Below are 27521 nucleotides of genomic sequence, written 5' to 3' on the forward strand. Positions count from 1 at the left end.
ATTATGCATAAGCACAAGTAGGTAGAAAAATAATCCTGAACAGAGATTGGAATTCTAATGAGGCTTCTTAGAGAAAGAAAGGATGTCAGAGAGACAGAGAATGATTTTTGACATACAGTAGTGTGGCAATCTTAGGCCAGAGAAGTTCTAAAAATTTAAACAGCATCATAATCTCATGTATACTGTAAAGGGAGGTAAACTAAATCTATTACAGATTAAGCTACATTTAGAGGGTTCACAGTGGGCTGATTGAGAGGGGAGATTTACATGCCTTTAGAGTCTGCTACAGGGGAATTCTTCCACATATAGCTAAGTCATTTTGAGAAGCTCATACTTCCCTTTGGCTTCTTTCTTGGCGGATGTCAAAAAGTCTTCCCTTCATACTATTATTTTATTTCATGAGTCAGGTTTTTGTTAAGTGAGGTTAATATTAACAGAAAACAGGCTCTGGTTAGCCAGAAGATACCAGGAACAATGGCACAATTAACAAAAGGAAATAAAATTATCATCTGCAATACCTCTTTGATCACACACTTCTAAATTGGTGCGCTCCCATTAGAATTTGGGCATAGCCCTTTGTAGGCAAACATAAGCACAGGAAACATTAAAACCAAAGTAACGCAATAATGTCACAAATAGCATGAAGTCTGCTTGATCCAGCTTGTTCTACTCCAAATGACCATTCAGTCAGCTTATTTCATTTTGGATCTTAGCTATCCCGTGTAGCCATCTGATCCTGGAAAACATTTTCCCTTAGAAATTTTGGAAGAGGTATTGTTGCCAGGACAGTTCTGGAGAAGTTTTTCTCCCAGTGGATCCACTTCCCTGGTTCCAAGTCACTTACAGAGAGGTTCACTAGGTAATGCTGCTAAAATCTGCTAGTGATAAAACTTAATACAATTTAGTAAAGCCTAACACAACCTCTTAAATTTGGTCTTCCATTAACTAGTTTATGTGGTGAAAAACAGCTCAAACATATGGAGTTAATCTTATAAACAAGAGAGCTACAAGAAGAGCCTCAAAGGAAACCATAATTCACCTTAAAGCTCAGAGAATTTCAATTTTTACATGGTACTTGCTCTTTCTGTCTTTACTTGAATAGTGTACATGATACAGATAATACTCTCTACAGGCTGAAGGAAGAATCTTAAAAAGGATCCATGAAGGTCTAATATTGTAGGACAGCAACTCCAAAAGGAGGGGGATGATGATTAAATACTTCTTTACAAAATAACACAATTTTTACATGTAAAATCCTTAATATAACTTTGAAAATTTCTAAACAATTACTAAAACATAATTAAAACCTATATATCCTAGGAAAAAAGATAAGAAAAAGAAAAAAAATTTACAAAAATAATTCATTTGTGTATATCCAGTTGGACCTGAATGAAGTTCAATACTTCACTTTTTCAATTTTGTTCTTAATTACCTTCAGGATCAAAAGAAAAATTTACAAAATATCCAGGAACATCACATTTACTTGTCCTTTTTTCATTGTTCTTAATAGAAACATTTGGATGCCATCTGTCTATCTATCTATCTGTCTATCTATCTGTCTCTCTGTCTGTCTGTCTGGCCTAGTTCTTAGAGAAACAGTCTAATTTTGCTGCTTTTCTCAAAGTGAAGTTTACTACTCCATTAAAATCACATCTCATCTTTGTCCAAACCCTCCCTTGGTGTGTGTGTGTGTGTGTGTGTGTGTGTGTGTGTGTGTGAGAGAGAGAGAGAGAGAGAGAGAGAGAGAGAGAAACATGATCCGAGGTGGTATGAGATACAGAATTAATTTCATTTTGTAGAATGTTGAGTTTCTGGGGATCATCAACCAACCAGGTGGGAAAAGATGAGGAGAATTCCTTGGGTACCATTCTTAAATGACAGAGGATCTGAGAAGATGTCCCACATGTCCATCCTGCCTCTCCCCTTCTCCAGCTAGAGGGAGGGAGGGGCCCTAGGGCAGAGGGTGCTGAGGAAGTGTGAATTTCAGATTTGATTTTGTTTTGCATTGTAATGTGTTTCTGGAGATCCTGAAGTCCAAGAGAGCAGCCAGGTAGGAAATGATGAATAATGCCTAAGAAGAGTGGAAAGATAATGCCAAATAGAGGAGTTTATATTTGATCTTAGATGTAATAGTGAACCATTGATATTTATTTAGAGGATGACATAGGCAGACCTGGCAACTACATGGAAGATATATTGGAGTGCGGAGAGACTTGAGGTGGGAAGACCAATTAAGAATCAGTTATAGTAGTTCAGGTAAGAAGTAGTAGATGTGAAAGTGGAGAGGAGGGGCCATAAATGAAAGATGTAGAGATAGAAAGGGAAATCGGACATATGGGATGAGTACAGAGGAGGTGTCAAGTTTGATCCTGACATGGTGAAGCTAGGTGACTGGATTGATTGTGGTGTCCTTGGAAGTAATAGGCAAGTTCAGCAGAGACTTGGGTTTGGAGGTAAGTTCAGCAGAGATGAGTTTAGCAGTAAAGAGAATGAGTACTATTTTGGACATGCTGAATTTATGGAACATCTAGTTTGAAATATCTAATAGGTAGTTGGAAATGTAGAATTGGAGCTTGGGGAGAGGCTAGCACTGGATATATAGATCTGGGAGACATGGGATCATAGATTTAGAAATGGAGGAGACCTAGATGAGGAAACTAAAACCCAAGGTCATGTAACTAGTAAATGTCAGGTACAAGATTTGAGCCCAGGTCTTTTTTGGCTCTCAACTCTAACTCTGTTCACTGGACCATGATATCATTTGAATACAGATGATAATTAAATCTATGGGAGTTGATGAGTTCACCAAGTAAAAGTATATATAGAGAAGAGGGCCCAAGACAGAATCTGGGAGTATACTCGCAGTTAGTAGATATGACATGGATGAAGTTCCAGAAAAGAGACTGGGAAGAAGAGATCAGACAAGTATGAGAACTAAGAGAAAGTACTACAGCCCACCAAAGAAGAGAGTGTCAGGGAGAGGTGGTCAATGGCGTCAAATGCTGCTGATAAATTAGCAAGTTTTAGAATTGAGTAAAGGTCATTAGGTCGGAAATTAAGATATCTTTGGTAATTTTGGAAAGAACAGTTTGAGTTTAATGATGAGTATGGAAGCCAGAAAGGCAGGTAGGTGAGGGCTTGAAATCAGGAAGACTTATCATCATGAGTTCAAATCCAGCCTCAGACACTTACTAGCTGTGTGACCCTGGGTAAGTCATTTAACCCTGTTTGCCTCAGCTCCTCATCTATAAAAATGAACTGGAGAAGGAAATGACAAACCACTCCAGGATCTTTGCCAAGAAAATCCCAACTGGGGTAATGAAGAGTCAGACATGACTGGGTTTAATAGAGAGTGAGATATGAGAGGGTTTAGAATAGAATGAGAGAAGAGGAAGTAAAAGTGCCAGGTGAAGATGACTTTTTCAGCAAGTTTAAGCAAGAAGAAAAGCAGAGACAGTATACTAAAACTAGTAGAATCTTGAGGATTTTTTTTGATGGTGGAGACGGGTATGTTTGTAGGCAGCAGAGAAAGAACTGGTAGATAGGGAGAAATTCAAGATTAGAAGGAATGGGAGGAATGTGGTGACAGAAGGGGAAATCTATAGAAGACAAGGGAGAGGATCAAAGGTACATGAAGGAGGGGTTGGCATTGGCAAGGAGAAGGGGCATTTCTTCATTAAAGGCTAGGGTGAAGGATGAAATATAATGGGGAAAGACATTACTTCAAATGGAATCTATCATTGTTACTAGTGAAGAAGGAGGCGTAATGATGAGAGGTGGGGGAAGGGTGCTGTGGGCAGCTTGGACGTGAGAAGGTTTGGAATGGTTGCTTTGGTGAGTGGGATAGAGAATTGAATAGGGAAGAGTAGGATTGCCTTGAGGGTCCATTCAAGATGAAGTAACATAAATTTGTACTGGTCCCAGTCAGCATGGTTGTGTGACTTCTTCCAGCTCTGTTGAACAACCCATGAGTAGGAACAAAGGATGAGGATGGTGGAAGTAATCCAAAGCTGGGGTTAACCTAAAGGATTTTTTAAAAAACTGAAGGAACATGTACACAACAAAGGGATAGCAGGAATTCCTTTTGGGGAAAAAAGTATTATTAAATACTCTTAGACTCAGCAGTTGTGTTGTTTAGTTTTGCTGAATTGTGTTTTTTTCTTCCTTCTTTGTTAAAAGGGAGAAATTGGTGGATCAGTGGGGAATTGTCTTATATTGATATCTGAAGATGATATTTGAAAAATAAGAAAGTGGCTGTTAGAAGGAACAAAGTCTGTTATGCCTTCTCAGATAGTTTGTTTATAGCTTATATATAAGCTCCTGCTCATATAGCTTATATATTATACCTTGCAACTTAAGCTTTTACATCTTTGTGTGAAAGATACTACTGTGTACATTTAAAACTTTATTAAAGAAGGCAGCTTTGAAGAAAGAAAATTCTCACCCCATCTTGGGGATCAGACAGTCTCACCCACAGCACTTATAGCCAGAAGGTGGAACAGGAAAACTTTAAATCAAACATCTTTTTTTAGATACAAGAAAAGCCGTTTATTTAATAAACAGAACAATGTACAAGGTCATTTTCCCCAAAGAGTTTCAGGGCAGCCCTGCTGGGAGACCCCTCTGTGGGAGAGAGATGACCCACCCCCACCATAACCCCAAAGTTCCTTAACTCCTAAACAGTTACCCGAAACACTTTCTACGCTTTCTGGGGGTGGTCAAACATCTTTTCTAAAGCTACATCGGAAAGGTTAGACCAAGTGACTTTATTCAGTGCCATGAAATAGAACTCAAAAAGCAGCACAAAACAATGTGTGGAATGTTCATTTGCATCCAAATCAAAAGACTAAGAAATCCCAAAAGTTTGTGAAACCCAAAAAAGTTAACTTGGAAAACTATGCATGTTTGAGAAATTTGTAGACACTTCAAGTTTTTTTTCCCCCCAATTCCTGGCATTTAACTGAGCCTACTTTGTACCAAGTGGTCTTGAAGCCACTCAGTGGGTTCCCAAGCCACAGCTGGTTTGGGATAGAATTAGTGTAGAGTGGTGGGTGGATTGAGCTCTGTATTTGGAGACGGGAAGACATGGGTTTGAGTTCCACCCCAGTGGAACTTGGCAACTGTGAATCTGGACAAGTCTCAATGAGCCTGAATTTCTTCATCTCAGGACTCAGTAGCCTCACATGTCTCTTCTGTCTCCAAATCTCTGATCCTGTGAAATTGGCTTCCCTCTTCCCCCTCCCTTACCATCACATCCTTTGTGTTGGAAACAATGTAATAATGATGGCTTTTATTTCATTCATTCAAGTATTTTTGATTGCCTACTATATGCAAGACGTAAAGGTGGCACTGGAACCATCTTGCATTTCTCATGGTTTCTTAATGTTGATAGTTGTTAAAAGGTCAGTTCTATTAGGGCTAATTTTCTTGTCTAGAAGAGTAATGGAGGCGGCAAAGCCAAGACAGCGGAGAGAAGCCAGGAAGTTGCCTGAGCTCTCGCTCATTGGAAAAACACCTAACCTAGAAAATAGATCAAGGAGAAATAATTTAAAAATTATTGGTCTACCTGAAAGCCATGATAAAAAAAAGAGCCTAGAGAGTATCTTTAAAGAAATCATCAAGGAAAACTGGCCTGATGTCCTAGAACCAGAGGGCAGAATGTCATTGAAAGAATCTAACCATCACCTCCTGAAAGAGATCCCAAAATGAAAACTCCAAGGAATATTATAACCAAATTCCAGAATTATCAGGTCAAGGAGAAAGTACTGCAAGTAGCCAGAAAGAAACAATCCACATATCAAGGAGCCACAGTCAGGATTACCTGGGACTTAGCAGCTTCTATATTAAAGGATTGGAGGGCTTGTAATACAATATTCCAGAAGGCAAAGGAGCTTATATTACAACCAAGAATCAACTATCCAGCAAAATGGAGCATAATCTTTCAGGGGATCATATGTACATTTAAAAATAGGGGACTCTCAAACTTTACTGATGAAAATACCAGAGCTGAGAACAAAATTTGATCTTCAAACACAAGACTCAGGAGAAGCATAAAAAGGTAAACAGGAAAGAAAAAATGTTATTCAAGAAGATTAAACTATTTACATCCCTATACAGGAAGATGGTACTTGTAATTCTTAAAAAATATATATCTCAATTAGGACAGTTAGGAGTATATATAGACAGAGGGTGTTGGCTTTGATGTGAAGAAATAAAAGAAAATTTAAGAGGTGAAAAAAAGGATTGTACTGGGAGAAAAGGAAAGGGGGAGGCAGAATAGGGTAAATCGCATCACATGAAGAGGCAGAAAAGAACAGTAGAGGGAAAGAAGGGAAGGGTGAGCATTGTTTGAACCTTACTCTCATCAGATTTGGCTCAGAGGTAATAACAAACACACTTAGTTGGGTATAGAAATTTATCTTATGCTATAGGGAAGTAGGAGTGGAAAGGGGAAAGAAAAGGAGGGGCTGATGGAAGGGCAGATTGAGGGAGGTGGTGGTCAGAAGCAAAACACTAGTGAGGAGGGACATGGTGAAAGGAAAGAGAAAAGCATAAACGGGGAAAAATAGGATGGAGAGAAATACACAGTTAGTAATCATAACTGTGAACAGGGTGAATTCTCCCATAAAATGGAAGTGGATAGCAGAGTAGATTAAAAACCAGAATCCTACAATATGTTGTTTACAAGAAACACATTTAAAGCAGAGGCATACACACAGAGTAAAGGTAAAAGGATGGAGTAGAATACATTATGCTATAGCTGAAGTAAAAAGAAAAGTCAGGGGTAGCAATGCTGATCCTCAGACAAAGCAAAAGCAAAAATGAATCTAAAAGGGATAAGGAAGGAAAGTACATCCTGCTAAAAGGTACCATAGACAATGAAGTAACATCAATACTAAACATAAGTGGTATAGCATCCAAATTCTTAAGGAGAAGTTAAGTGAATTATAGGAAGAAATAGAGAGCAAAACTAAACTAATGGGGGATCGCAACCTCCCCCTTTCAAAACTAGATAGATCTAACCACAAAATAAACAAGAAAGAAGTCGAGGTGAATAGAGTTTTAGAAAAGCTAGATACAATAGACCTCTGGAGAAAAATGAATCGGGATAGAAAGGAATAATATACCTTTTTCTCATATGGCACCTACACAAAAATTGACTTGTTTTAGGGCATAAAAACTTCACAATCCAATGCAGAAAGGCAGAAATATTAAATGCATCCTTTTTAGATCATTATGCAATAAACATTGTGTGTAATGAAGGGCCATGTAAAGACAAGCTAAAAACTAATTGCAAACTGGATAATCTAAACCTAAAGAATGAGTGGGTCAAACCACAAATCATAGAAATAGTCAATGATTTCATCCAAGAGAATGATAATAATGAGACAATATACCAAAACTTATGGAATGTAGTGAAAGCAGTTCTTAGGGGAAATTTTATATGTCTAAATGCTTACATGAATAAAATAAAGAAGACATTAATGAATTGGGTATGCAACCTAAAAAGCTAGGAAAAAAAACACATTCTGGAAATCAAAGGAGAGATTAATAAAATAGAAATTAAGAAAACTATTGAACTAATAAAGGGCTGGTTTTATGAAAAAACCAATAAAATGGATAAACCTTTGGTTAATTTGATTAAAAAAAGAAAGAAGAAAACCAATTTACCAGTATCAAAAAATGAAAAGGTGAATTCACCACCAATGAAGAGGAAATTGAAGCAATAATTAGGAGCTGTTTTACCCAAATGTATGCCAATAAAACTGACAATCTAAGTGAAATGGATAAATATTTACAAAAATATAAATTTCCCAGGTTAACAGAAGAGGAAATAAAATATTTAAATAACCCCATTTTAGAAAAAGAAATCGAACAAGACATCGATGAACTCCCTAAGAAAAAATCTCCAGGGCCAGATGGGTTTGCAAGTGAATTTTATCAAGTATTTAAAGAAGAATTAATTCTAATACTATATAAGCTATTGGGAAAAATAGGAGAAGAAGGAGTTCTTCCAAATTCCTTTTATGACACAATTATGGTGCTGATACCTAAACCAGAAAGAGCAAAAACAGGGAAACAGAATTATAGACCAAGTTCCATAATGAATATAGATGCAAAAATTTTAAATAAAATGTTAGCAAAGAGATTACAGCAACTTATGTAGAGGATAATACACTATGACCAGGTGGGATTTATACCAGGGATACAGGGCTGGTTTGATATTAGGCAAACTATTAGCATAAATGACAGTCTCAATAATAAGACCAACAGAAACCATATGATTATCTCGATGCAGAAAAAGGTTTTGACAAAATACAGCACTCATTCCTACTAAAAACACTAGAGAATATATGAATAAATGGACATTTCATTAAAATGATAACTAGTATATCTAAAACCATCAGCAAGCATTATCTGTAACGGGGATAAGCTAGAAGCCTTCCCATTAAGATTAGGGCGAAACAAGAATGCCTCTTATCACCACTGTTATTCAATATTGTATTAGAAATGTTAGCTTTAGCAATAAGAGAGGAAAAAGAAATTGAAGGAATTAGACTAGGCAATGAGGAAATGAAACTAACATTCTTTGTAGATGATATGATGATGATACAGATACTTAGAGAATCCTAGAGAATCAACTAAAAACTACTTGAAATAATTAACAATGTTAGTAAAGTTGCAGAATATAAAATAAAACCACATAAATTATCAGTAATTCTACACATTACCAACAGAGCTCAGCAAGAAGAAATTTAAAAGAGAAATTCCATTTAAAATAACTGTAGACAATATGAAATATTTGGGAGTCTACTTGCCAAAACAAATCCAGGAATCATATGAACACAATTATAAAATGCTTTTCACACAATAAAGCCAGATCTAGACATTGGAAAAATATCAATTGCTCGTGGGTACGCAGAGCTAATATAATAAAAAGGTAAATTCTACCTACATTAATTTACTTATTCAGTACTATACCAATCAAACCACCAAAAATTATTTTATAGAGCTAGAAAAAATAACAACAAAATTCATCTGGAAGAATAAAAGGTCCAGAATATCAAAGGAATTAATGAAAAATTTCAAAGAAAGGTAACCTAGCTGTACCAGATGTACAACTTTATTATAAAGCAGCAAGCATAAGAACTATTTGGTACTGGCTAAGAAATAGAATGGTGGATCAGTGGAATAATTAAGTACATAAGACACAGTAGTAAATGATTTTTGTAATTTACTGTTTGATAAACCCAAAGACGCCACTTCTGGGATAAGAGCTCACTATTTGACAAAAACTGCTAGGAAAACTGGAAAATAGTAAGGCAGAACCTATGCATAGACCAACATCTTACACTGTATACCAAGATAAGGTCAAAATGGGGACATGATTTAGGGTGATACCATAAGCAAATTAGGAGAGTAAGGAATAGTTTACGTCCCAGATCTATGGAAACAGGAAGAATTTATGACCAAACAAGAGATGGAGAACATTATGAAATGCAAAATGGGTAATTCTGATTATTTTAAATTAAGTTTTTGCACAAACAAAACCAACGCAAACATGATTAGAGGGAAAGCAGAAAGATGGAAAACAATTTTTATAGCCAATGTTTTGATAAAGGCCTCATTTCTCAGAAGTATAGAGAACTGAATCAAATTTATAAAAATACAAGTCATTCCCCAGTTGATAAATGGTCAAAGGAGATGAACAGGCAGTTTTCAGATGAAGAAAAAGCTATCTATAGTCATATGAAAAAAATGCTCTAAATCACTATTGGTTAGAGAAATGCAAATCAAAACAACTCTGAGGTACCACCTTATACCAACCAGATTGGCTAATATGACAGGAAAGGAAAATGATAAATGTTGAAGGAGACATGGGAAAATTGGGACACTAATGCATTATTGATGGAGTTGTGAACTGATCCAACCATTCTGGAGAGCAATTTGGAACTGTGCCCAAAGGGCAATCAAACTGTGCATACCCTTTGATCCAGAAATACCACTACTAGGTCTGTAACTCAAGGAGATCATAAAAAAGGGAAAAGGATGCACAGATGCAAAAATATTTATAGCAGCTCTTTTTGTGGTGGCCAAGAATTTGAAATTTAAGGGATGCCCATCAGTTGGGGAATGGCTGAACAAGTTGTAGTATATGAATGTAATAGAATACTGTTGTGTTATAAGAAATGATGACAAGCGAATTTCAGAAAAATGTAGAAAGACTTACATGAACTGATGCTGAGTGAAGTGAGCAGAACCAGGAGAGCATTGTACACGGTTAACAGCCACATTGCTCTATGACTGACTTTGATAGACTTAGCTCTTCTCAGCTATATGATGATCCAAGACAACATGTCCAAAGACTTGTAAATGGAAGATGCTATCCACATTCAGAAAAAGGACTGTGGAGTCTGAATGCAGATCGAAGCATACTATTTTTACTGGTTTTTGTTTTTTTCCCTTGTTCTGATTCTTCTTTCATAACATCACTAACATGGAAATATGTTTACACAATTTCACATGTATAACCTGTATTATATTGTATGCCATCTTGGGAAGGGTAGATGAGAGGGAGAAAAATTTGAAACTCAAAATCTTATAAAAAATGAAAGTTGAAAACTGTCTTTACATGTAATTGGAAAAAATAAAATAGTATTTACCTCCTTCCCCTCCAAAAAACAAAGCAATGGAAAATGTGTTGCTAAACCTATTTCTCCCCAATTCTCTCAATTAATCTGAGCACTTTTACTTTCTCTGTCTTCATAGCCTCTTCCAGAGAAATTTGTGGTAAAAGGAGTCGTGGATCGCTTTTCCGAAGAGTTTGTCGAGACTAGAAGAAAAGCTTTGGATAAATTCTTAAAAAGAATTGCAGATCACCCAGTGCTCTCCTTCAATGAACACTTTAATGTTTTCCTTACAGCCAAGGTAAAGTCAGAGTTTTTTGTATGTTTCTCCTCCCATTCTTCCAAATTCGTGCTCAGGTACTTGATAAAAGATCGACTGACTTATCTTCCACAATTGGCCTCCTAAGTGACCCACCACATTTACATTTTAACTTTCCCTCAGAGGTGCTTATAAATTGCAGGTCTACAAAAAACCTGGTTGTGTAATCAAGAGAGGTCCACATTTCCCAATAGCAGGGATTAGCGTGTTTTTAAAAGAATGATAGACTCAGAAGATATCGTGGTCACACTTTCTAGGGCTGGTGTACTCCTACATCCCACAATGATATAGGGCATTGTTTCGGGAAAAGCACAAAGCCACTTGGATCCAGATGTGTACAGTAAATTTATGGGACTGAACTGTTTCCTGGACATTTACCAGGAAAAAATTGTAGAGATGCTTTACGATGTTATCTCCAACCTTAGATTTTTCGAGCTTAAACTGTAGCCTCATGGTTTTCCCTGTCCTCACCAATGTCAGAACTGACCTGAAGCACTGGGTGGCAGGGAATCATCTGTGTATTAAACAGCTTTGTCGAACAGCTTCGTTCTTTTTAGTCTATGGAAATGGTGTAACTTGTGCCCAGGATTTCCAGAATATGTCTAATTCTGCCAATTTTCCTTTAGACCAGTCTGCTTTTTTTTGTAGACTTCATACATATTATGCTCCCTGAATAAGGCCAGAAAGCTGATGATTCCATGTTGCCAGTCCTACAGTTGTCAGGGGGATTTCCTTTCTAGTTTTCCCTAAAGAAATGCCAAAGACAGAACTATTTGCCTCTCACAGTATCTGTTGATTTTAGCTGTTTCATAGAGGTTGTTTTCCACTTTGACCTGAAAATGTATGGCCCCACGATTTAGTGTTAACCTTTCCATTAGCTAACCATTCCACATCCAGCCTTGTACCTTTACCAAATTTATTTCCTCATCTAACATATTTTCACAAGGATTACAAGGGAAATTTATCTCCTTTTTTTGAGCCCTTGTTCCCAAAGAATTCACTGTTACCTTTACTTATTATTTAATGATAATTTAATTATTCATGATAAAAATTATTTTACACGTTTAAGTGAGGCGAAAGTATTTTAGAATCTTTGTATGAATGTAGAAAAAAAGAATGGTAAGTTTCTTATGCTAGACTGCTGTAACCAGGGGACTTGATTTCAATGGAAATGTAGGCCTTCCATGCATTGCCTGGGAAATGCATTTCAGGCTTCACATGACCTTTTTTTTAAGTGATATTTTTCTTTTTATTGGCACATCCCAGACATTTGTAGTTCTATACTTGTTCGTCTTCCTTTTAAGATTCCATTTTCTATATTATTTGTTAATTTTTAACAGTTCTTAACAGTTCATTTTTAAAAAATTTTGAGTTCCAAACATTCTCCGTCCCCCAGCCATTGAGAAGACAAACAGTATGTTCCCTATTATACATGTTTCACGTAATCTTTGTGTAGGAGGGGACCTCATCTAGTTCGACCCCTGTCTAAAGCACGAATCCTCTCAACAAACATCCTGGCCAAAAGTTTTGCTTGAACTCTAGGGGTGCCCCATTCTTGGGTAACTCTTGGGTAAGCAGTTCTTCTTACGTTGAGATAAAATATGCCTCCCTTTCACTTCTTGCCCTTTGGTCCCAGTGTTGTCTTTTGAGGTAGAACATAATAGCTCATCCTTTTCCATCCAACCTATCTTTCTATCCTCATTAGCTATTACTCTCCTTCTCACACTTTTGACCTAGCCAAGCGGCCATCCTTTCTGTTTTTCACACGTTACTATCTCTGTTTGCACTGGCTGTCCCCTTGACCCTGAACCCACTCTCTTCTTGCTTGTTCCTCACAGAGTTCCTCTCTTTCTTTAAGATACAGCTTAACCACTTTCTTCTGCATGAAGCCTCTCCTTTTCCCCACAACTGCTGCTGCCCTCCGTGTCAAATCCTCTGTGTGTGTGTGTGTGTGTGTGTGTGTGTGTGTGTGTATTTAGAGTGACTGGCATAAAGCCCGTTGGGAGTCAGATGGAGCTACTTGACAATGCCTTTAAATCTCTTTGACTCTCACTTGCCTGGCCAATAATAGGTCCCAGCCCAAGCTTCACTTGCTCGTTGTTTTGGTTTTGATGGCTCAGAGTGAGTTGCTATTGCAGTTGGTTCTGTCTTGGTCAGAAACTGACGTATTTTTTGCCCTTATTGATTCTCTTGTGAAGGGCAAAATAGGTCATCTTTTACCTCAGTTCTTTTTTTTTTAATTTTTTTTTTTATTTTTAGTTTACAACACACGGTTCTACATAATTTTGAGTTCCAGATTTTCTTCCCTCCCTCCCCACTCCCTCCCCAAGACAGCAGGGAATCCCATATAACTTTCACGTATAACTTTGCATTGAATTAATTTACGCACTAGTCAAGTTGTGGAGAAGAATTATGACCAATGGAATGAATCATGAGAAAGAAGAAACAGAACCAAAAAAAAAACCACAACCCAAAAACAAAAACAAAAGAGAGAAAAAAGGGGGGGAAAAAGGGGAGCATGAAGAAGTGTGCCTCAATCCGCATTCATACTTCATAGTTCTTTCTCTGGATGTAGATAGCATTCTCCATCGTGAGTCCTTTGGAGTTGTCTTTGCACATTGTGTTGCTGAGAAGAGCGAAGTCTGTCAGGGTTGGTCCTCACAGAATCCATTTATCTGTGGTTGTGTATAATGTTCTCCTGGCTCTGCTCCGCTCCCTCAGCATTATGTCGTGTAGGTTTTTCCAGGTTGCTATGAAGTCCGTATCATCCCCATTTCTTATAGCGCAATAGTATTCCATTACCTTCATATATCACAGCTTGTTCAGCCATTCCCCAATTGATGGGCATCCCTTTGATTTCCAATTCTTAGCTACCACAAAAGAGCCGCTATAAATATTTTTGTACATATGGGTCCTTTTCCCACTTGTGTGATCTCTTTGGGATACAACCCTAGAAGTGGTATCACTGGGTCAAAGGGTATGAACATTTTTATAGCCCTTTGGGCATTGCTCTCCAAAATGGTTGGATCATCTCAGAACTCCGCCAGCAATGTAACAATGTTCCAATTTTCCCACATCCTCTCCAGCATTTACCATTTTCCTGTTTTGTTATTTTAGCCAATCTGACAGGAGAGATGTGGTATCTAAGAGTTGTTTCAATTTGCATTTCTCTAATCAGTAGTGATTTCGAGCATTTTTTCATATGCCTATAGATATCTTTAATTTCTTCCTCTGAAAACTGTCTGTTCATATCCTTTGACCATTTCTCAATTGGGGAATGACTTGTATTCCTATATATTTGGTTCAGTTCCCTGTATATTTTGGAAATGAGGCCTTTATCAGTGATACTAGTTGTAAAGATTTTCTCCCAATTTTCTGCTTCCCTCCTAATCTTTGTTGCATTGGCTTTTTTTGTACAAAAACATTTCAATTTAACGTAATCAAAATTATCCATTTTGCATTTTGTAATGCTCTCTATCTCTTGTTGGGTCATGAATTCTTTTCTTTTCCATAAATTTGATTGGTAAACTATTCCTTGCTCTCCCAAATTGCTTTTTACCTCAGTTCTTACCTAGCCTTTAACTACTGAATGGGTGTTGTGTCAGACTAACTGAGACCTGGGAAAGGCTTTAGCTTAAAAAGGTCAAGGTCTCCCACTGCATCTTGGGCCATCACTGGTCATCCTGACCTGTGTCTTGCCACTGGATTCCTGTGACTCTAGATGAGAGAGTAGAGCTGATGATTCTGCTCAGCTCTGCCTCACTTAAGTCTAATTCACTTGCAAGTCAAGATATCACCCTCCTGATGTCATTGGTCCTCTTGGAGAACGAAGGACAGACAACAGAATGCTTGACATGTATTAAATTATTAATAAATAATTTTTGGTTAAATGATGTGTTAATATATGATAGTTCTTCAGAAATGTGGCAGCCATATCTCCTTGACAAGTCTCCTTTTCTTCAGACTAGGCATCCCTAATTGCTGAGAGAGTGTGTTTGTTAGTGGTTTTGATACAAACGGGACAGAGGAAGTATTTCAGTTCCACAGTAGTGCCTCTGGCTTGGGTCTAAAATGTCCACTTGATTTTCTGGATCTGAATGAAGTTATTAAACTCTCCTGGTGTTGTCTCTTGTCAGGATCTGAATGCCTACAAAAAGCAAGGGATAGCATTACTCTCCAAGGTCGGGGAGTCTGTCAAGTATGTCACTGGAGGCTATAAGCTGAGAAGTCGGCCACTAGAATTTGCAGCTATGGGTGAATACTTGGATACGTTTGCCCTAAAACTTGGAACCATTGATCGAATAGCTCAGAGGATCATCAAGGAAGAAGTAGGTAAGCTGTGCTCCCTCCAGATCAGCATCCCAGCTACTAAAGTTGCATGAGTGGCTTGTGTGTGAACTGGGCTTGCTAAGATTAAGCAAGATTAAGCAATGCATATGTGTTCTCTTGCTTAAGGCAGGCTCACATAGTAACCTTGATATTTACTTCATGTTAAAAAGGGTTAACATTTTTACTTATCATTAGAAAGGAAAGAGGAAACAAAGACTTAATTGGTGAAGCCAGGTCCTAAAGGAGCATCATGTACATACTTCATTCTGATAACATGAGCTTTTCCCACAGCAGACAATGGGGATTTTTTTTAAATTAAGCAGCTATGGCTACCAGAATGGGCCTACTGGCGATGTCCCCGCTTCGCATTAACATGAAATGAATGATCTGGCCATGGTGTGACTTTGGTGTGGGACAGGATTTGTTCTGTGAAGTTCGGATTCAGTTAGAGGGTTGCACTTGAGAACCTAGAGGGCCACATGTGGCCTCAATGCCACAAATTTCCCTCCCCTGGTGTAGGACATTAGCAGTCAGTTGTGCAAACTTGTGCATTTCTCAGAAAAAGGAAGACCCAGCCCGCCAACTCAGCATCTGATGTCCCACTATCTCTGTATTATGAAGGCAGAATTTATGATTTCAAAGAGAATCATATATATGCCTGAAAGGTTCGGAACCTCAGGATATAAAGAATTCTCTAGGTAGAAGGCAGAAGAACTAAAGCATGTATTTAAACTCCACAGTAACAGACCCACAAACCAGCGTCCCCATTTTGATATTTTGATCAAAAGCTTCCAGGCCCAATAAGTCCGCCTCACAAGAGTAACCAGGAGGCCACAGAGAAGCATGATGGTATAAAGCAAAATCGTATACATGCTTCCCCTCTACGGTAAGAAGATCACCTACTGGCCTCAAGTCCTTGCTCAGCACTCCTCGCTCCACATGTGGGTCAGCTCTGCTACCGGCAGCTCCTGTGTCAGCTTTGGCTGTAGGCATCTCTGGCTCCAAAGGAAAGGAAAAAGGGATCTTCAAGCTGTCTTCTCTCCTCTTATAGAGTTTTTGACATCATCAAATGCCACCTGAATGACCAGGGCCATTGGTTCTTGAGTTGGCCCCTCCCCCTAGGACCCTGGGAGGTTCTCATTTGTAGACTAGGTTAACACTCAATAGGGTATGGCTCTGGAGTTAACACCTCCCCTCAGCCAGCCCCGTGAATCATCACACAGGAAGTTCTCTGCTCCCAGGCATGGTCTCTGGGCTTCCTGCCCCGGAAGAGAAGCCACAGACCCAGCACCCAGCAAGGTTCAATGAGATAAACTGAGTCACTCAAAGCAAACAAAGGCCACTCTGGCCACAATTTCCCACTAAACAAATGGGCTGGAAGCAAAGTTGTGTTATTTTTCATCATAAATGACAAACCATCCATTTGATGACTGGGACTTCAGGTCAAGAGCCCTATCTTGGCTCTGTAATCTTGGGGAAACTCATTTCACTTCTCAGTTTTTTCATCTGTAAAGATGAGGTGGATGGACAAGATGTCCTCTGAAGTCTCCAACACTGCTAACATTCTATAATGGAAGGATTTTTCAATTAAAGGGAAAAAAATTTTCTTGCCTGTTCTCAATAGATTCTAGATAAATATTCTGTGTGGCTATTTCTTTTTCCTCTCTTATTTTGTTTTTCTCAATTACATGTAAAAATACTTTCTAACATTCATTTTTTAAAATTTTGAGTTCTGAATTATCTCCCTCCTTCCCTTCCCTGCCCCTTCCCTGAGAAGGCATGCAATTTGATAGAGATTATGCATGTAAAGTCATGCAAAACATACTTCCGTATTAGCCATGTTGCAAAAGAAAACAGACCAAAAAAAAGTTTAAAAAATATGCTTCAGTCTGCATTCATACTCCATCAGTTCTTTCTCAGGAGGTGAATAGCATTTTTCATAAAAAGTCCTTTGGAATTGTCTTAGATAATTGTATTGCTCAAAATAGCTAAATCATTCACAGTTGATCATCATAGAATGTTTCTGTTACTGGGTACAGTGTTCTCTTGGTTCTGCTTACCAGTTTTGTATCAGTTCATATATGTCTTCCCAGGTTTTTCTGAAACCATTCTTCTCATCATTTCTTAGACCACAATAATAGTCTATCACAATTATACACCACAATTTGTTCAGCCATTCCCCACTTGATGGGCATCCCCTCAATTTCCAAGTCTTTGCCACCACAAAAATAGCTGCTCAAAATGTGTTTGTCCATGTAGATCCCTTTTCCTTTTGCTTTGACTTCTTTGGCATACAGACCTAGTAGTGGTATTACTGGATATGCACAGTTTTATAGCCCTTTGGACATAGCTCCAAATCCCTCTCCAGAATGGTTAGACCCCTTCACAAGCGAATGGCTATTTCTAAGAATGCTTAGTTGAGGACGTTCCTCATAATTTTCGTTTATATATAATTCGTTTCTCCATAATTTTCTTTATACATGTATTTGTATGTGTATGTACAAATATGCATATATACTTTCATTCAGCAAATTAAATTTATTCAATTTATTTCAACAAACATTTATTAAACATCTACTATGAGTAATGAACTGAGATAAAAAGGTGCAAAGTAACAAAGTATTGTACATTCCTTCAAGGAGCATACTATATACCTGTTAATATTACTACCCATTATAATACACCCTCATAAAGCAAGGATTCTTTACCTGTTTTGCGTCCTGAACGTCTTTGGCAGGGGTGAAGCCTGTGGAATCTTTCTCAGAATGATGTTTTAAATGCAAAAAATAACTTACATAGGATTACAGAGTAAACCAATTATGTTGCAATGTAGTTGTCAAAAAAAAATTTTTAAACAAGTCCACTGAGCCCATGTTAAGAACCCCTGCTATTAGAAGGTATTTTTCTTTCAAAAAACAAAGTAAATAAAAAGAAAGCACTGTGGCATCTCATTGTGGTGTTTCTGTGCTAATTCTTACAGGGCTGAGCAAGGTGGTTTTACTTCTGGTGAATAAAAGCCTAGGATAGTTCAAGCAGGGTTTGTTGTAGAGATGCTTTTGATTAAAGCAGTAGCAAATCTGCCGGGTACAACTGTACCTAGGCCTAGGGTTCCTCCTTATATGACCATTACTTTCCAGCTAGCCTTACTGACTTCCTGTTTTTCCTCTTCTAGAATACCTTGTAGAACTCAGAGAATATGGACCTGTGTACTCCACATGGGGTGGCCTAGAGGTGGAGCTGGAGGAGCCCCTGGAAGGAGTTTCAGCATGTATTGGGAACTGTTGTACTGCTCTGGAAGACCTGACAGATGACATGACGGAGGACTTTTTGCCAGTGCTTAGGGAGTACATTCTGTACTCTGAGTCCATGAAGGTCAGTTATATTGTCCTCTTCTTGTTCATCCTCCCTATGGGCATTGAAGCATTTGTTTACATCTGATGGCTAGGACTCAGAGCTTTGTGATTCAGTAGTGACATGAGCAGGCAGTATGGAAACAGGCAAAGTGACAGCAAATACTGAACCCAGTGCAGAGATCAGCGGGGAAATGAGTACCCCCAGTGCTTAAAACAACGAGAAGGCCCATGTTGCCAGCACTGCCTTCTGAGACAAGTTGGATGGCTATAGTTAATGTAGAGTTTAAGATTTGGGAGCAAATTTAGCTGGGGAGTTTGAGGAGAAAGTCTGTAAGGTAGATATTATAGATACTTCATCAGATGATGTCCCGAAAACCAGACAGCTGTATAGGATGAGACTCCTGAGTCTTAAATGGCGATTCATTTATTGTTTACTTTTTCCCTTTGGGTATCTGTATCTATACTTACTAAGGGGACTGTCTCCTTTTGATTTGTCAGTGCATCGATCAGTTTCCCCCCTCCTTCCATTTTGTTACCCATTATAAGTCCCAAGACCCTTGATGAAGTGTTGGCTATATCAGTTAGTGATTCATTGAGAAGGCTATGCCTTTCATTAGAATCAGATGGGGATCCTGACACTTTTATCAGGTGCTGGGGACATAAAAAAAGGCAAAAACATGGGCCCTGCTCTCAAGAAGTTCGTAGTCTAATGGGGGGAAACAACATACAATCTCTGTTTAAAATACAACAAGGTTAAATTGGAAATACTTAACCATGGAAAGGTGCCAGCTAAAGGGGACCAGGAAAAGGCATATTGAAGGTAGGACTTTAATTGAGACTAAAGACTTCCAGGGAAGCCTTTGATGAGGAGGGAGGGAATTCCATGCATGGAAGATAGGCCATAAAATGTACAGAGCTTGGAGATTGAATCTCATATGTGAGGAGCAGTGAGGAGGCCAGTGTCACTAAATCATAAAGTATATGTGGAAGAGTAAAAGAAGAAGCCTGGAAAGGATAGGAAGGGGACCGGTTATGAAGGGCTATAACAGCCAAACACAAAAAAAGGCCTGGGTTCAAATTCTGTCTTATTAATGGTGTGACCCTGAGCAAGTCTTTTTCAGCTCTAAAATGATGACTTCTCAGATTCTTTCTGGTTATAAATCTTATGTAAAAACCCTGTGTTGAAAAGGCCATGGTAATTTGGCCACACTTGTATAGAATTAAACAGAATGAGTCAAAAGGGACCCCAGAGTGGGATTTTTTAAAGTTTGGTGACACTTGGGGTGTTTATTTTTTTTAATTAAAATACTATTTTTAGTGATGTAATGTCTACATCAGTGGGGTCACTGGGCTTGGGAAATCTGGTAGAGGGAAAGAAGAGCCTCTTATCTGAGATGTGATATGGAATAAGATTAAGAAAGAAAGTTCAATGAGGGGAAGATGTATTTTCAGGATGACATCTTGTGAAAAAGCAGTTGTTTTCAGGGATCATTGATACTGCCATAAGAAGGCAGCATGGCGTGTCAACCTCTCACAGAGTTTATGCTAAGAAAAACAAGTGAAATTAGGCTGTGTGTTCATGTTTTATTTCTCTCACAAGCTGGCGACATGCAGTGCATGGGAGTTACAGTCCAAAACTAGGCCCCCCAAGGGGCCAGTCCAGAACTGGCTCAATTTGGGATTTGGGGGCAGAGTTATTTGCCCTTCAAAGACTAGGTGTTCTCAAGGGGTGCCAATCAACTCCAATTGGTCAACACACTGGGAGGTGGGGTATGTCTTTGAGAACATGATTTAGGTCACTTAATCCTGGTCAGGAGATAAAGGAGGAAGGGGTGCCCAGTTTTTATCAGATCACCCCACCACCACCATACCATACCACTCCCAGCCTTGGGCTATTGTATCAGGAGGGCAGAGTTTATAATCTCAAAGAGGATCATAAACATGTCTGAAAGGTTCGGAACCGCCGGATATAAGAAACTCTCAAAGTAGAAGGCAGAAGAATCAAAACATTTATTTAGGCTCAACAGTAACCAACCCATGAACCAGCAACCCCATTTTGATATGTTGATCGAAAGCTTCCAGGCCCAATAAGTACGCCTTGCAAGAGTAACCAGGAGGCTACAGAGAAGCATGATTGCGTAAAGCAAAATCATGCTTCCCCCTCGATGGTAATAAGATTACCCACTGGCCTGAAGTCTTTGTTCAGCTTCCTCCCGTAGATCAGCTCTGCTACTGGCAGCTCCTGCCTCAGCTGTGGCTGTAACTGACGTAACTGTCGTAACTGCCTCTGTAACTGCCTCTGGCTCCAACTGTCGCTGTAACTGTCGCTGTAATGGCCTGAAGTCGTTGTTCAGCTTTCTCCCGTAGGTTAGCTCTGCTACTGGCAGCTCCTGCTTCAGCTGTGTCTGTAACTGACGTAACTGAAGCTGCAACTGTAACTGACGATGTAACTGTCGCTGTAACTGACGATGTAACTGTCGCTGGCTCCAACCGAAAAAGGAAAGAGAGCTCTTCAAACTGTCCTCTCCCCTCTTATAGGGTTTTTGACATCATCAAGCTCCGCCCGAATGACCAGGGCTGATTGGTTCTTGAGTTGGCCCCTCCCCCTAGCATAGACATTAACACCTCCCCTCAGCCAGCCCCATGACTCATCACACAGGAAGTTCTGGTCCTGCCCCGGAAGAGCAAGCCCCAGCGTCCAGGGAAGCTCAATGAGGTAAGCTGAGTCATTCAAAGAAAACAAAGGCCATTCTGGTTACACTCCACCCCTTGTTATAGGATACATAATCTAATCAGCCATGTATCCTAGAACATACATTGTGATTCAATTACAAAGGAAACTAAAACATATCATTCACAATAAAGCAAAACATATCATTCAGTGACATTCCCAAACATTGGTTAACGATTCAAATGCGATCCACCCCTAGATCCCAGCAAAATAATCTCTTCAATCAATCATCCCCAAAATAATTATTAATAATTCAAATGTCCACCCCTAAATCCTTGTATCCATTACATAGGATCAATAATATCATAACAATAAAACAACACAGCAAGGATAACACAAAATAAGTAAACAGAACACTATCATCATTTCCACCCCCCTTGAACGATTGGGGCTCAAAATCTTGGGGTGAGGGGTGAAGGTCTCATTTTCCATAGCTTCTTCATGCTGAAATTGGATGTAGAGATGGCCCTGCCCCCAAAAAGTCCCATTCCAGAGGTCATTTCTTTAACAAGCTGGCAGGAATTCCAAGAATGCTACATGCTTAGGCAGTCACCGGAAAGTGCAGGGTGCTTAAGCCTGAAGGAAACAAAACTAGCAACAAGGTTAGCCAAAACAAAGGACAAAAAGAATAGACAAGTATGGACTATAATTCTTCAAATAAAATCATCTCAAGTTTGGTTGAGATTTCAGTTATGCAAAGATCCAACATCAGAGCCAAACTCAGGTGGGAAATGTTTCTTTTCAAAAGGAACATAATGAGGAAGCCAAGAGGATCCCACCCTAGATAGAGACTAGGATTGTCCTCCCAGCCTTTCTCCAGATGTACAAGTTTTCATCCGTTAATCACACAAGGTCACCTTCAGTCTGAGTGGCTTGTAGGCTTGCAGGAGCAGTTCTTATTTCCCTATTTCTCGTGTTATCAAGTCCTCTATACATTCTGTATAATTCATTGGTTGGAATTCCATCTATCATTTCAAAACCTACCCCTGCTCTCAATAAAGCAGTAAACATTTCTTTCCTTGTTACTCTCCTTTGGTGCCAAGTTTGCTGGTTATTCACCCTTCTCTCTCGAGGAGATCTATCCCTTCCCCAGTCACCTAAGTCATGTAACTGTAAAATCTTATTTATCACTGTTGTAAGACGGCTCCCTACTTCTCCAAGTAATAAATTCAAAATTAGTTGTTTATAAGCAGGGGGAGCTGTCCTAATTATTAAATTCCTATGAGGCAGTTCCATTGAATCATTGTAATATTTGTCTGCAGTTCCTACCATAATGGCAGTCTTCATTACCTCCTCCTTTAGTCTCATGATACAATCTCTAAGTGAATACCAGGGTCTGTGCTCAGTGGGCCACATAGAATCAGTAGCATATCTCTTATTGCATCCCACAGCGGCTAATGCCAACAGAGTAGTCCTGCTATCACCATCTCCTTGCTGATGATGTTCCCTAAAAGCTTGTTGAACTAGAGGATCATGGCTGATACCTATGAATCTCATGCAGTCTGTCCCATCTACTGATATTCCACCGGCCCCTTGATCACTGAGTCTTACCATCCAAGATATCAATGGTTCTCCTATTCTTTGGCTGAATCTACTCAAAATATCTGTGACCTCTTGCGGTGAGAAATCTTCCTGAATTTCCCTTGTAACTGAATCTTCACCTCGGGTTTCTGTCTTCCTCCTTTGTATGGGTCGAGCCCTTGTCTGATCATTTAACCATCTCCTATTCTCTGTGTGAGGCACATCCTGAACCCCAGTAGTGTTTTGTGCCTCAGCCCCTAACATTGTCTCATTCTCTCCCCACTCACTTCCTCTGCCACCATGGCTAGGACGAAGCAGGCAGTCAGGCTCTTTCTGGGCTGGGTTGAAATGCACTCTGGGCTTTTTTGGTCTCCTGTTGCTCTTAGCCACATTAATAGAAAAGTTCTCATTTGAGTCAGTTTGGTCTCCTGCTATCTGAGATTCCTCTTCTTCCTGTGGGGTAGGAGTGCCCCCATGTCTTTCACTTAATCTCAATCTTTCGTATACTAGCCGGTAGGCTGATAACACTATCCAGCTTTGCCTAGATAGTGATGCCCCTGACTGAATCCCAACTTCTCGTAAACACTTTTCCAAATCCCTAGGATCTCCTCTCCGTAGCCTTGGTTCCCAGTTTTCACAGGGTCCAGCTTTTTTAGCCAATTCTTTTGCTAGGGAGGAATAAAATGGATCCTCCCATCCTGGGATATTCATCTCTTCCTCTGAAATTGTTCTGCTTCTAAATAGAGATCTTATACCTAGCGATCCTGTTCGTGACGCCAAATGTATTAGGAGGGCAGAGTTTATAATCTCAAAGAGGATCATAAACATGTCTGAAACGTTCGGAATCGCCGGATATAAGAAACTCTCAAAGTAGAAGGCAGAAGAATCAAAACATTTATTTAGGCTCCACAGTAACCAACCCATGAACCAGCAACCCCATTTTGATATGTTGATCAAAAGCTTCCAGGCCCAACAAGTACGCCTTGCAAGAGTAACCAGGAGGCTACAGAGAAGCATGATTGCGTAAAGCAAAATCATGCTTCCCCCTCGATGGTAATAAGATTACCCACTGGCCTGAAGTCTTTGTTCAGCTTCCTCCCGTAGGTCAGCTCTGCTACTGGCAGCTCCTGCTTCAGCTGTGTCTGTGGCTGTAACTGACGTAACTGTCGTAACTGCCTCTGTAACTGCCTCTGGCTCCAACTGTCGCTGTAACTGTCGCTGTAATGGCCTGAAGTCTTTGTTCAGCTTTCTCCCGTAGGTTAGCTCTGCTACTGGCAGCTCCTGCTTCAGCTGTGTCTGTGGCTGTGGCTGTAACTGACGTAACTGTCGTAACTGTCGCTGGCTCCAACCGGAAAAGGAAAAGAAGGGGAAGAAGGGGAATCTCAGATAGGGGGGTGGAAATGATGATAGTGTTCTGTTTACTTATTTTGTGTTATCCTTGCTGTGTTGTTTTATTGTTATGATATTATTGATCCTATGTAATGGATACAAGGATTTAGGGGTGGACATTTGAATTATTAATAATTATTTTGGGGATGATTGATTGAAGAGATTATCTTGCTGGGACCTAGGGGTGGATCACATTTGAATCGTAAACCAATATTTAGGAATGTCACCAAATGATATGTTTTGCTTTATTGTGAATGATATGTTTTAGTTTCCTTTGTAATTGAATCACAATGTATGTTCTAGGATACATGGCTGATTAGATTATGTATCCTATAACAAGGGGTGGAGTGTAACCAGAATGGCCTTTGTTTTCTTTGAATGACTCAGCTTACCTCATTGAGCTTCCCTGGACGCTGGGGCTTGCTCTTCCGGGGCAGGACCAGACAACTTCCTGTGTGATGAGTCATGGGGCTGGCTGAGGGGAGGTGTTAATGTCTATGCTAGGGGGAGGGGCCAACTCAAGAACCAATCAGCCCTGGTCATTCAGGCGGAGCTTGATGATGTCAAAAACCCTATAAGAGGGGAGAGGACAGCTTGAAGAGCTCTCTTTTCCTTTTCCGGTTGGAGCCAGCGACAGTTACAGCGACAGTTACAGCGACAGTTACAGCTACAGTTGGAGCCAGAGGCAGTTACAGAGGCAGTTATGACAGTTACGTCAGTTTCAGCCACAGACACAGCTGAAGCAGGAGCTGCCAGTAGCAGAGCTGACCTACGGGAGAAAGCTGAACAAAGACTTCAGGCCAGTGGGTAATCTTATTACCATAGAGGGGGAAGCATGATTTTGCTTTACGCAATCATGCTTCTCTGTAGCCTCCTGGTTACTCTTGCAAGGCGTACTTATTGGGCCTGGAAGATTTTGATCAACATATCAAAATGGGGCTTCTGGTTCATGGGTTGGTTACTGTGGAGCCTAAATAAATGTTTTGATTCTTCTGCCTTCTACTTTGAGAGTTTCTTATATCCGGCGGTTCCGAACCTTTCAGACATGTTTATGATCCTCTTTGAGATTATAAACTCTGCCCTCCTGATACAGCTATCTAGGCAGAAGAATCTGTCTCCACCCAAGCAGCTTCCAGTGCCATCTCATTATCGGTAATGTCCTGACAGTGGCAGGGGAGGACACTCTGAAAATCATTTTTCATATTCCCCCATGCGATTCTAATGAGAGCCATAGCCTTCTCCCTGAATCACTAACTGATACGTCAACACTTCATCAAGGGTCTTGGGACTTATAATGGGTAACAAAATGGAAGGGGGGGTGGAGAAATTGATCAAATCAAATTGACAAATCAAAAGGGGGTAGCCCCCTCAGTAAGTACAGATACCCAAAGGGAAAAAGTAAACAATAAATTGTCCATGTAAGGCTCAGGAGTCTCATCTCATACAGTTGTCTAGTTTTGGGGACATCATCTGATGAAGTTTTCTGGTTGGTGTATGGTTTAAGCAGTCTCTCCAGACTGTCTCCTTTAAAATTCCTTGTAGACAGATCCTCCTTCTGTTAAAATCTCCTACAAAATTGATCTTAACATAATTTTAAATTACCCTGCCAATAACCAGGTCAAATAATGAATGTTAACTCAACCTCTGTGGCTCTAAATTGGAAACCAAAATTGGAACCTTGGCCAATTTCCATGTTGATAAGAAACTCAAAAGAAAAAAAGAAACAGAAAAATTAGAACCCAGTTTTTATACTCTGCATTAGTTCATTATTCATTCCCCCATCAGGAGGATGAGATTCCACTAAGGAATTAATAACAGAACAGCAGAAAAATATCTTGGTTTCACAAGTCCTTGACCTAATTATCCCCATACCATCATGAGAAATTGAAGGACCCAAACTTATACAGGAATGTATACTAGTAACAGATGTCAGGGCTAAATACTTAGTTATTTGGGCTAAAATTTTAAGCCAAATAACTCAATCTTATACTTGCATCTACTATAATAACTCAAATGTCCCAGTATCAATCTGTTATTTAATAGATTTAATATCATGCTTGCAAAACTTTTTGATTATAGAAAAGTGCCATGAAAGAATAGAGACATAACTATAGTAAGGGAACAATGTTTCCTAACCTCATGTTAATTCTAGGCAAAAGTGAAACAGATGGCCAACTGCATGGAGCCAGGCTTAAAGTCTGCCAGGTGGGGTATTCATATTGGGGAAATTGAGTCAGGAGAATCCTACCTCAGCTCATGCAGAATAATTGTTCTCTCAACTGTTCCCGTCAGAATACCCTCTGCAGTTCATAGGTGCTATTCATAAGCTCCACGGGGTTGATGGCATCACGGATCATCAGCTCATTAGCATTGCTTGATAACCATACAGGAGACAGACTCAGAATAAGGCACATAATAGTCCCATGTGGTTTTGAATAGCAAGTTCCAGTAATCAGAGTTGCAGAGAGGTGACTCCAGCCTCCCATTGGTGGGAACGTCTTTAAGGTGAGTCTTCAGTAGTTTGTATGCGTCCCTATACGTGCACCAGTTTCTGATCAAATAACAACATAAAAGTCAAATTTCCCATGAAGATGACACAAGATAGTTCACAAGATAAATTACTACTCTTCATAGATTTGCATCCCTATTTCTCAAGGTTATTTACCCTTCTCCATCCATACTCAATCTGAAAGATTGAGATACTTCAAGAATTGAATCTGATAAGTTCAAACATGAACTTTAACTCTTGTTTAGACCATGGAATGAATTCAGATCTAAACAGCAAGATCTTTCCCACTTACACTTACAACTCATTCTTTAGTATTAATCACTAGCCTTAGGTCTCTGATGCTGCTCCTATTGAGCTGCTAACTCTGACTCTGTTTGCTGAAAGCACACATTTAAAGCTAGTCCAAGGACACAACAAACCTAGGAATGAAACTCGAGACTCACAGTAGGTTGGGACATAATAGTCATCAATATCAAATTATTACTGCAACAAATTAGCTTGCAGATGGAAATTTAGTAGGCCTTCTAAAAATCACACAAGATTTTGCAAAACATTTCTTTGTAAAAGTATTTACCTTTCTTAAAACAGCTTACAATTTATCCTGATGTTAATATAACAAACTAAATTCCTCTAAATTCTCTAGTCAAAAAGGTGTTTGTAATGAGGACCCAAATGGGTGCTCTTAGTGAGTAAATACTCACTAAGAATTCCATAATACAGACCCTCTTGAACAGGGGTGATA

At 39.3% G+C, this 27521-nt stretch overlaps 1 protein-coding gene across 1 annotated transcript in view; it reads left to right on the forward strand.

Annotated features, from left to right (window-relative positions):
* Positions 1-27521, forward strand: part of SNX30 (sorting nexin family member 30) — a 170099-nt gene that overhangs the window by 98415 nt on the left and 44163 nt on the right. Inside the window, exons 4-6 of the mRNA XM_036741804.1 lie at positions 10771-10929; positions 15084-15279; positions 18449-18648. Coding sequence (XP_036597699.1) covers positions 10771-10929; positions 15084-15279; positions 18449-18648 — 555 coding nt within the window. The remainder of the gene's footprint in view (positions 1-10770; positions 10930-15083; positions 15280-18448; positions 18649-27521) is intronic.

Source organism: Trichosurus vulpecula, chromosome 1, assembly GCF_011100635.1.
Source record: "Trichosurus vulpecula isolate mTriVul1 chromosome 1, mTriVul1.pri, whole genome shotgun sequence".
NCBI lineage: Eukaryota > Metazoa > Chordata > Mammalia > Diprotodontia > Phalangeridae > Trichosurus > Trichosurus vulpecula.